Source organism: Microcaecilia unicolor, chromosome 3 (genome assembly GCF_901765095.1).
Source record: "Microcaecilia unicolor chromosome 3, aMicUni1.1, whole genome shotgun sequence".
Classification (NCBI taxonomy): Eukaryota; Metazoa; Chordata; class Amphibia; order Gymnophiona; family Siphonopidae; genus Microcaecilia; species Microcaecilia unicolor.
Genome location: NC_044033.1, coordinates 245365547 through 245377495, shown reverse-complemented (window position 1 = coordinate 245377495; position 11949 = coordinate 245365547). Strand labels below are relative to the sequence as shown.

General features: G+C 43.0%; 2 protein-coding genes across 2 annotated transcripts; both read left to right on the top strand.

Moving 5' to 3' along the window:
* Positions 1–1572: 1572 nt before the first annotated feature.
* On the top strand, positions 1573–2070 carry LOC115464546 (gastrula zinc finger protein XlCGF7.1-like). The gene has a single exon (XM_030194911.1). The coding sequence runs from the start codon at positions 1573–1575 to the stop codon at positions 2068–2070; it is 498 nt and encodes a 165-aa protein (XP_030050771.1).
* Positions 2071–4883: 2813 nt separating this feature from the next.
* On the top strand, positions 4884–5363 carry LOC115464545 (zinc finger protein 501-like). Its single transcript, XM_030194910.1, has one exon. It carries the CDS (start codon positions 4884–4886, stop codon positions 5361–5363), a length of 480 nt encoding a protein of 159 aa, XP_030050770.1.
* Positions 5364–11949: the final 6586 nt, after the last annotated feature.

The window sequence follows — 11949 nt, the reverse complement described above, 5'->3', positions numbered from 1 at the left end:
TTGGACCTGGACTTTGCCGTTGCTTGCCACCTGCTTTCGAACCTTTGCCTGGATCTGGACTCTGCTTTGCCTGCCGCCGGCTGTCATACCTTGACTGGATGTTGTATGCTGCTTTGCCTGCCACCTGCCTGAGACTTGGCCTGGTCCTGTCTTCTGCTGTCGTCTCAGTTGTCTGGAGGAAGTTCCGGAGTCCGATTCATCTTCTCCTCCTGCAGGTAAGCCAGGATTGATTGGCACAAGGACTCACTACTCCTAAGGGAGCTGTGACACTGTGTGAGAGAGAGAGAGTGAATGTGCGAGTGTGTCTGAGCGACAGAGAGAGAGTGTGTATGTGAGAATGAGCATGTGTGCCAGGGCCCTCCCTCCCTCCCCATTCCAGGGTCGTCGTCCCCTCCCTCCCTCCCACCCAGTTCCAGGGTCGTTCCCTCCCTCTGACTTTCCGGGTTGTCCCCTTCCCTCCCTCCCTCCGAGTTTCAGGGTCCCTCCCTCCCTCCCTCCCTTCCTCTGAGTTTCAGGGTCCCCTCCCTCCCTCCAAGTTTCAAGGTCCGTCCCTCCCTCTGGGTTTCAGGTTCCCTCCCTCCCTCCTCAGGAGTCGAGGCAGCTGCCCAAACACACTCCCATGGGGCCTGGAGAGGCAGCCGTGGCCGTCGCCTGCTTTCCTACTTTGCAGTGCCGCTCCGACTCCTGAGGTCCCCCCGCACCTGCGCGCCAGCTCGAAACAGCAGCACGCTGTCCGTGGCTCTGCCCCCTCCACTCACGCCCAAGGAGGACTCCAACCTTTCTTTCCCTGCCATTGGTTGCGACGCTCTCGGCTACTCTGCCCCTCAACTCTTCTGTTTCTCTTTCAAGCTCCACCTCCGCCCCTGTACTCTGCCCCTTTCGCCCCTCTTCCTCAGGCTCTGGCGTTGTATGTGACATCAGCCTGTGCTACAGAGCCTAGCAGACCAACTCTGAAGAAGTCACGAACACAGGCAGCAAGACCAATAGAACGTTGGAGATGAGAATTATTATATAGGATGTCATTTGGAACCTTAGCCAAGCAAATTACTTTTTAAATAATCATGTGGGGATATTTCCCTATAATTATGTTCTTCTCCAAAGTGGTAAAATTAAGGATCATACTCTTGGTTTTTTTTTTATCCACCAGATGATGGATTTAGGAATAATAGTAAAAGAATAAAAATGTGTGATGAGCAGAAGAGAGATACACAAAGACCCCTCCAGAGGCAGCCCAGATACTTCAGCTGAGTGTAAGGGAGGCATAAGTGGCATAATTCCAACCAACGTGAAAGAAATACCCATAAAAGAGAGAGATCAATCACACAAGAAAGAAATTCCAGCTACTGCCCAAGTCATCTACAAACTGGAGGACTCAAAGAAGGTGACAGACATTTTAAAAGTGTTCATACTTGGGAAAATTTCTCCACAGACTCACATTTTGTTGCGCACCATCCACCCAGGCTTAAGATTGAGGTTCACGACTGTCAACTTACAATTCCCTATGAAAACCAATTTAAATGTTCTGAATATGATAAATGTTTCAGTGAAAAATGCAGCCTCCTTAAGGATAAAATGATTCACATGGAGCACAAACCATTTCAGTGCTCTGAATGTGATAATTGTTTCAGGAGGAAAGAAAACCTACAACTGCATCAACTGAATCACACAGGAGACAAGCCATTTAAATGTTCTGAATGTGAGAAATGTTTCAAAAGGAAAGCTGACCTGCACTTGCATAAAATGAATCACACAGGAGATAAACCTTTTAAATGCGCTGAATGTGAGAAATGTTTCAAAACAAAAGCCAATCTCCAAGTGCAGAAAATGATTCATATGGGAGAAAAAACATTTAAATGTTCAGAATGTGATAAATGTTTCCGTCAGAAAAGTGACCTGCAAAAGTATAAAATGATTCACACAGAGCACAAACCATTTCAATGCTCTGAATGTGATAAATGTTTCAGAAGAAAAAACAACCTTCAACTACATAAAATGAATCATACAGGAGAAAAACCGTTTAAGTGCTCTGAATGTGATCAGCCTTTCCGTCGGAAAAGTGACCTGGTTTAGGAGCCGACGAGAGAAGGGAAAATACTAGACTTAATCATTAGTGGGGCTCATGATCTGGTTCGGGGGGTAACGGTGTGAGGGCCGCTTGATAACAGTGATCATAATATGATTGGTTTTGATATTGGCTACGAAGTAAGTGAACTCAGGAAATCAAATACATTAGCGTTTAACTTTAAAAAAGGACACTACGATAAAATGAGGAGAACGGTGAAAAAAAGACTGAGGGGAGCGGCTGAAAGGGTAAAAAACTTGAATCAGGCATGGATGCTGTTCAAAAACACCATCCTAGAAGTACAGGACAAATATATTCCGCGTATTAGAAAAAGAGGAAAAAAGACCAAACGTCAGCCGGCGTGGCTAAACGGTAAGGTAAAGGAAGCTATTAGAGCCAAAAAACAATCCTTCAGAAAATGGGGACCGACGGAAGACAATAAGATAAAGTATAAGGAATGTCAAGCCAAATGCAAAAAGGAGATAAGAAGGGCTAAGGAGGACTTTGAAAAAAAGTTAGCGATAGAAGCAAAAACACATAGCAAAAATGTTTTTAGGTATATTAAAAGCAGAAAGCCAGCTAAAGAATCGGTAGGGCCGCTGGACGACGGTGGTGTTAAAGGGGTGATCAGGGAAGACAAAGCTGTAGTGGAGAAATTAAATGAATTCTTTGCTTCGGTCTTCACCGAGGAGGATTTGGGAGGGATACCGGTGCTGGAAAAGGTATTTGAAGCGGACGAGTCGGAAAGACTAAATGATTTCTCTGTAAACTTGGAGGATGTAATGGGGCAGTTCTGCAAACTAAAAAGTAGTAAATCGCCGGGTCCGGATGGTATTCATCCCAGAGTATTAATAGAGCTGAAAAATGAACTTGTGGAGCTGCTGTTAGTAATATGCAATTTATCCCTAAAATCAGGTGTGGTACCGGAAGATTGGAGGGTGGCCAATGTAACGCCGATTTTTAAAAAGGGTTCCAGAGGAGATCCGGGAAATTATAGACCGGTGAGTCTGACGTCGGTGCCAGGAAAAATGGTGGAGGCTATTATTAAGAATAAAATTACGGAGCACGTACAAAAGCATGGGCTGCTGAGACAAAGTCAGCAAGGATTTAGTGAAGGGAAGTCTTGCCTCACAAATCTACTGCATTTTTTCGAGGGGGTGAACAAGTATGTGGACAAAGGGGAGCCGGTGGATATTGTATATCTAGATTTTCAGAAGGCGTTTGACAAAGTGCCTCATGAAAGATTCCAAAGGAAACTGGAGAGTCATGGGGTCGGAGGCAGTGTATTATTATGGATTAAGAGCTGGTTAAAAGACAGGAAGCAGAGAGTAGGGTTGAATGGTCAGTATTCTCGATGGAGAAGGGTAGTTAGTGGGGTCCCTCAGGGGTCTGTGCTGGGACTGCTGCTTTTTAACATATTTATAAATGACCTTGAGATGGGAGTAACTAGTGAGGTAATTAAATTCGCAGATGACACAAAGTTATCCAGGGTTGTGTCGTCACGGGAGGAGTGTGAAAGATTACAAGAGGACCTCGTGAGACTGGAGGATTGGGCATCCAAATGGCAGATGAAGTTCAACGTTGACAAGTGCAAAGTGATGCACATGGGAAGGAGGAACCCGAATTACGGCTATGTCATGCAAGGTTCCACTTTAGGAGTTACGGACCGAGAAAGGGATCTGGGAGTTATCGTGGATAGAACGTTGAAATCTTCCGCTCAATGTGCTGCGGCGGCTAAGAAGGCGAACAGAATGTTGAGTATTATTAGAAAAGGGATGGAAAACAAGCATGAGGATGTTATAATGCCGTTATATCGCTCCATGGTGCGACCGCACCTGGAGTATTGTGTTGTTCTGGTCGCCTCATCTCAAAAAAGATATAAAGGAATTGGAGAAGGTGCAGAGAAGGGCGACGAAAATGATAAAAGGGATGGGACGACTACCTTATGAGGAGAGGTTAAGACGGCTAGGACTCTTTAGCCTGGAGAAAAGGCGGCTGAGGAGTGATATGATAGAGGTCTACAAAATAATGAGTGGGGTAGAGCGGACAGATGTGAAGCATTTGTTTACGCTTTCTAACAATAATAGAACTAGGGGACACAAGATGAAATTAGAATGTGATAGGTTTAAAACAAATTGGAGAAAGTTTTTCTTTACTCAGCGTGTGGTTAGACTCTGGAACTCACTGCCGGAGAAGGTAGTGACGGCAGCTGGCCTTGCTGAGTTTAAAGGGGGTCTGGACAGATTTCTGAAGGAAAAGTCCATTGATCGTGATTAAATTTTGGGTTTTCGCCGGGGGGCCTGGATTGGCCGCTGTCGGAGACAGAGTGCTGGGCTTGATAGACCTTTGGTCTTTTCCCAGCGTGGCAGTGCTTATGTACTTATGACCTGGAAAAGCACAAAAAAATTCACATGGGATGCAAACTATTTAAATGTTCTGAATGTGATAAAAGTTTCCATCGGAAAGGCCATCTGCAACTGCATCAAATGAATCACACTGGAGACAAGCCATTTAAATGCTCTGAATGTGAGAAATGTTTCAAAACACAAGCCAACCTCCAACTGCATGGAATGATTCACACATGAGAAAAACCATTTAAATGTTCTGAATGTGATAAAAGTTTGTCGGAAAACTCATCTGCAATTGCATAAAATGATTCATACGGGAGAAAACCCATTTAAGTGCTCTGAATGTGAGAAATGTTTTAAAACAAAAAACATCTTCCAACTGCATGAAATGATTCACACAGGAGAAAAACCATTTAAATGTTCAGAATGTAATAAATGTTTCCGTTGGCATTTGTGATCTACAAAAGCATAAAATGACTCATACAAAGCGTACATCATTTAAGTGCTCTGAATGTGAGAAATGTTTCAGAAGAAAAGCCAACCTTCAGCTACATAAAATGAATCACACAGGAGAAAAGCCATTCAAATGTTCAGAATGTGATAAATATTTTTGTCAGAAAAGTGACCTGAGAAAACATAAAATGATTCACATGGGACACAGAACGTTTAAATGTTCTGAATGTAATAAGAGTTTCAATTGGAAAGCCCATTTGCAATTGCATAAGATGAAACATGAAGGAGAGAAACCATTTAAATGTTTTGAATGTCAAAAATATTTCAGGAGGAAAAAATGTTTTCAACTGCATGAAATGGCACATATGGGAGAGAAGCCATTTAAGTGTTTGGAATGTGATAAAAGTTTCTGTCAGAAAGCCAGCCTGCAACTGCATAAAATGGTTCATACAGGAAACAAACCATTTAAATGTTCTGAATGTGATAAATGTTTGAGGTAAAAACAAAGCTTGGAACTGCATAAAATGTCTCCCTGCCATCGCTTTTATTTTGTTTGGCACTTTTAATCAACGGAATACTCTTATTAATTCTTTGGCCTGTGGTTTTACCCTGAATTCTAATTCTAAAAATGGCAGTGATCCAGAGGTTATAGCAAATGACAATTCTAGTGACTAATAATTAGCAGAACAACTCTATGTTGTCAAAAACTTTTCAGATGACACAAAGATGACTTCGAGAAATACAAAGTGTTACTCCAGGAGCCATTTGTTGATCAAAATTGGATACATGAATGGTTAAATAGAAAAGAAATCTAAGGATCAGCAAGTGCTATTTGCAGTCCAGGACAAGAATGCTTACAAGAAACATTTTTAAAACCTGGTACAACAGACATTTGTAGATTCTGTCAAAAAGAGTTGGAAACAGTCATTCATTTCATAGCTAGCTGTGAAGTTTTGATGGAAGAAATTCTTTACAGAAAGGCACAACGAGGTGGCAAGTCTCACCCATTGGAAAGTTTGTAAATATGGCAACATTTCTATACCAGGAAGGCACTTGGATCATGGACCTAAAAGAATAATGGAGAGTAAAGAGGTTATGAGCATATAGGACCGATAAAAAGATAGATTTGAGGAAACTCTGCATAACGGTAAAACAGAAAAATACCAGAATTAAGTTGATCATGGAAGTGTCAGTCCCAAGTGATTCCTCTGTGAATTGTGTAGAGAGAGAAAAGATCGCAAAGTATCAAGAAATGTAGTCGGACACTAAGAAAATGTGTCGGAAAGAGATAGAAATATGCTCCATTGTGTTGAATGGTACAGGCCTGATTAAAAGGAATTTTCAAACACACCTTAATAAGTTGCCTGTACACATGACATCTTATGCACTCCAGAAGGAAGCTCTTTTCAGCATAACGTGAGCTTTAATAGTAAATTTGAGCACTGCATCTACACTGTGTTAGGAGTGAGCTTCATTACTGTTATGAAATCTGTAAAACTAACCCCTTTGTAAACATCGGCCCCATAAGACCAACTCTCACTTTTCTCTGCTGGAAGATAGGATGGGATAGTTGATGAAATTACTCTAAATATTCAAGCTTCACCCCGTAGGGACTTGTGAAAAATCCAATGCACCAACCAAGCTGGGGTTTCTGGTCAGACGACTGCTGAATTGACTGACATTCTGCTTCCTATGGGGTCGGCAATCAGTTTCAGAAGTGGAAGTACCTTTGCTTTTCCAGTGGTTGTGGTAATCGGGGCTGGCATTGCGATGTCCCAGTGCTTCACTCTGATACTGCATAAGAGGCAACTTCATCAGTGATATCACAATAACTGGATGTCTCTGGCCTGGACTCGTCATTAGGTGCAGCAGTGACTCCTAGAACATTATTTATTATTTCAAAACTTAGAAATCTAGGTACCTTAAGAAGATGACAATTTTGAACACGGCTATAGAAATGATAAATAGTAGTAGAAGTACTGTAAAATCAAGCCCTATATAGCATTGTGGGGCCTTGATCACAGAGTTTTAAAGAGATTGTTTCACACTGTAGTCTTATACTGTTCTCGATTACTGATATTCTTTAATGGCTGCCCCACCCCCATACTACCAAATAAAACGATTTCAACTTGTACAAAATACCATTGTTAAGCTGCTTTATAAAACAAGAAAACATCAGATCATGTTATCCCTGCTGTGAGAACATTCTTGACCTGAGTTAAATTTAAGATCCTGTAGGGGTATTTCCCTGTGATCTCACCTGAGCTGGTCTTCAGAAGGAATATATCTTCAGGAGCTTAACCGAGATTGGATAGCAGAGCCGGTAGTGGGAGGCGGGGCTGGAGTTTGGGAGGCGGGGATAGTGCTGGACAGACTTATACGGTCTGTGCCAGAGCTGGTTGGTGGAGGCGGGACTGGTGGTTGGGAGGCAGGGATAGTGCTGGGCAGACTTATACGGTCTGTGCCAGAGCCAGTGGTGGGAGGCGGGGCTGGTGGTTGGGAGGCGGGGATGGTGCTGGGCAGACTTATATGGTCTGTGCCAGAGCCGGTGGTGGGAGGCGGGGACAGTGCTGGGCAGACTTATATGGTCTGTGCCAGAGCCGGTGGTGGGAGGCAGGGATAGTGCTGAGCAGACTTATACAGTCTGTGCCAGAGCCGGTGGTGGGAGGTGGGGCTGGTGGTTGGGAGGCGGGGATAGTGCTGGGCAGACTTATACGGTCTGTGCCAGAGCTGGTGGTTGGGAGGCGGGGATAGTGCTGGGCAGACTTATACGGTCTGTGCCCTGAAGAGCACAGGTACAAATCAAAGTAGGGTATACACAAAAAGTAGCACACATGAGTTGTCTTGTCGGGCAGACTGGATGGACCGTGCAGGTCTTTTTTCTGCCGTCATCTACTATGTTACTATGTCTTAGCTCATACAAGCCTAATGCATCCTGTTACAAACAAGATGGCTGCTACAACCTCTGACCTGAACCTTTCTGTGTCAGCAAGATCCAGCTTTTCAGCTTGTGGAAAATTACTATCAGGCAGACCACAGCCAAGGACATTGTGTTACAACCACCCTGTTATCACCCTGAGAAGCTGAGAAGGGAGTGAGACCTATGGCTCCAGAAATCCTAGTTAGAACCAGAGATGCAGACCAGAAAGTTACCATTTTCAAGGTCACAAAACAAAGGATTCTTCTTGCCCATGCAGTGAGCAGGACAAGCAGAAGATTGGTTCCCTACTGTCACCTGATGGAGAGATGCTAAGAAAGCGGGAACTGAAGAAAGTCGGAGTTGGTAAGGACCGTCAGTGAGTTTGAACTGACAAGAGAAGGAAGAAGACCTGGAGTCTAAGAAGAAATCTACCCCTATCTCACCGAGAGGCTGCCTTGAGAGAGCGCGGTGAGATTCAGTGATTTACTTTCTATAGTCTGGGATTAGTGATTGGTGTTTACCCAAGAAAGTTCGGTTACGTCATCTCTTAACTATTCCCCCTCACACTAAACTAGGTTAGATGATTCACATCACTCTGCTTTTCCCTTTTTGCTCCACAGCTCTTGAATATACCCCCGATTTATTTAAGACAAGAAAGCTTCTGTAAGTTGTAAAAAGGGTCCACTGCGCCCCAGCAAGGTGGAGCTGTCCACCAGCCATTTTCCAGATCTCACCACAATTGCAGACAGTGGCTAGGTCAAACGAGTTTTATTATCAAGCCATAAGATGGAAGATACCGCATACAGCCGCATGAAAAAGCAAATGAACAAACGTTTGGAAAAAGAAACAAAAGTGAACAGTCATCTTTACTTTCTGACAACCTGCAAGAAGAAGGACATCATTCCCAAAGGACTGAGGATCAAAAATCCTTTGGCTACTACCTACAACTCTGACTATGCAGAGAAACTCTGCAAACGTACTAGTCAGAAACTAAGAAATGAACTTATACATCAACTCTACAAGAAAAAGAGCATAATACAAACCCAAAGGGATGAAAACGAGAGGAACATGGAGGAACTACATCCACACCGTATGAGCCAACTTAAAGAGGACCTGCATAACATCCAAGCAGAAAAACAATACATTGCTATCCGCAAAAAAGAAATAAAGCTGTTTTCTCTCCTGCAGAATCACAGGGAGAATAACAGGTTATCCAGGAACATCAACAGCAATGCGGGACCAACATCCCCAAACACCTTGGAGACACCTGGATATACATCTGAGGCCTGTGAAAATCAGAGCCCAAACAAACCAAGGAATACTGATCACACCTTTAGGGATGCAGATCAGATGGGGAGAATAAACCTCTCAAACCATGCATTATCACAGCATGAAATCTCTGTGCTCGCCAAAGGACTTTCATTCTGCCCATCCAGCAAACTGGACGAAATCCAACTATACTCAGACCTAGAAGAATTCTTCAGAAAAATGCGCCTGAGAACACATTTCTATAACAAAGGGACCCCCAACAAACCGGAATACAGTCTTAAACGAAAGAACACTTATTTCACCCCACAGGAGGGACAAAACTACAAGCTGGATAATTACATAGAAAGTTTCAGACATAGGGTAAAATCCCAACTTTCCAACAATCAAAAGAGAATTCTGTACAATCTTACCCCACCAGAAAGAGCGGCCATAAGAACTCTACAAGCTAACGAACGCATTACCATCAAACCCACAGACAAAGGAGGTGCAGTGGTAATTATGGACACACAAAAATACATTGAAGAAGGACACAGACAGCTCTCAGACAATAAATACTACAGGAAACTAACTGAGGACCCCACACAGGATTATACAAAACAGCTAAAAGACCTTATCAGAACATTTGCTAAACAAGTACAGCCACATCTGAAGAAACTCATACCAAACCAACTGTCTGTGGGCACATTCTACATGCTACCTAAAATCCACAAACCGGGAAACCCGGGCAGGCCAATCATATCAGGTATTGGCATACTCACGGAGGAAATATCTGGACTCATAGAGGGGATTCTGAAACCTCTCGTGCACAAAACCAACAGCTTCATACAAGACACCACAGACTTTCTGAATAAATTGAAAAATATCAAGCAACTACCACCTAACACCCTTCTGGTCACGATGGATGTAGAATCACTATACAGCAACATTCCACATGCGGATGGCATAGCTGCATGTGGTAAATTCCTAAAAACATCCACACTGGACCATCAATACTCACCAGAAACTATTACAAAATTAATCAAATTTATTTTAACTCACAACTACTTCCGCTTTAACAATGATATCTATCTATCTACAAATAATGGGCACTGCGATGGGCACCAGGACAGCACCCCAATATGCCAACCTTTTTATGGCTGAGCTGGAAGAGACATTTCTGAATACACACCAGACCAAACCCCTAAAATACTACTGGTACATCGATGACATTTTTATGATTTGGACGGAGGGTGAAGAATCTCTGAAACAATTTCACTCTTCCTTCAATATATACCATCCTACAATCAGATTTAAAATTGACTACTCCCCAGAAAAAGTCAATTTTTTAGACACCACGGTCTCAATCAGTGACGGCTTTATACAAACATCTGTATACAAGAAACCCACAGACAGAAGCAGCTACCTCCACAACTCCAGCTTCCATCCTGCACATACAAAAAGATCCATCATTTACAGCCAAGCCACAAGATACCACCGTATCTGCTCTGACCCAGGGGACAGAGACAGATACCTTAAAAGCCTGACTGCATCCTTCAAACAGAAAGGCTACAACCCCAAAATAATCTCCAAAAATATTGCCTCGTCCCTCAAAACACCCAGGGAAAATCTGCTACAGTACAAAGAGAAAAAAACCACAGACAGGATCCCCCTGGTAGTGACATACAATCCAGAGCTGGAAAAACTGAGGAAAATCATAAGAGATCTACAACCTTTGCTCCAGGAGGATGAATTACTGAAGGAAATATTCCCATCCCCACCAGTACTGGCCTTCTGACAGCCACCCAACTTAAAACACAAGCTTATCAGAAGTAAACTGCCAACACAGACTGAAAGTGAACAGAAAGGCACACGTCCTTGTAATATATCTAGCTGCAAACTATGCCAAAACATTTCACAAGACCCCACAGTCATGCACAAAGGAAAGATATTCAACATAAAGGAATCTTTCACATGCTCATCTTCCAATGTGGTATATATCATTCAGTGTAAAAAATGCAACGAAGGTTGTTATATTGGAGAAACAGGCCAGATGCTTCAGACAAGATTCAATTTACATAGGCATCACATGAACAATACTGCCAGTAGGGCCCCAACCCCGGTGGGACAGCACTTTACAGATCCAGGACACTGTACCAGTGATTTCACAGTGAGAATACTGAAAGGTAACTTTAAAACAATTCAGGAACGTAAAACCTTTGAAATCAGAATGATTGAATATTTTGACACCCAACAGACAGGAGTTAACAAGCATCTGGGTTTTCTAGCCCACTATAAACCATAAGTTGTATTTCACTGCTTATCACCCTCTCCCCTCCACTCCCCTCCCCACAAACATCCTGCTAGACTATGGAATGCTTTGAAGTCCCCATACACATCTCCTGCCCACCCTGCTAGACCATCTATGAGGGACTGATATATACGCTGTCAGCTAACACATTTGCTTATTTCTGATCTGATGAAGAAGGGCAACCTTCGAAAGCTAATCAAGAAATGTATTAAGTTATGTCCAATAAAAAAGGTATCATCTTATTTTCTTTTCCATGCTTTAATTTTGTTTGATTTCTATTGATTATCAAGCCAATAACAGCTGTCACAAACTTCAGTACATAGGTTATCCTCAAACAAACAGGTTGCAACCACATAGGTTTCCAGTAAAGCAGGTAAATAAAGCAGGCTTCCAAATAAATCAGGCTTCCACTAAAGCAGGTGAATAAAGCAGGTTTCCAAATACATCAAGCTTTCAATAAAGCAGGTTACTCTCACCTCCAGCACCCTTCCAAACCCTCAGGAGCTGGCGACCCCCACCTTGGAACTCTCCCACTCCATAGAGGCTTCTCCCCCCTCCTTCCATATAATCCATCCAATCATCTTCTTCCCTCTCCATGGGCCCCTCTCTA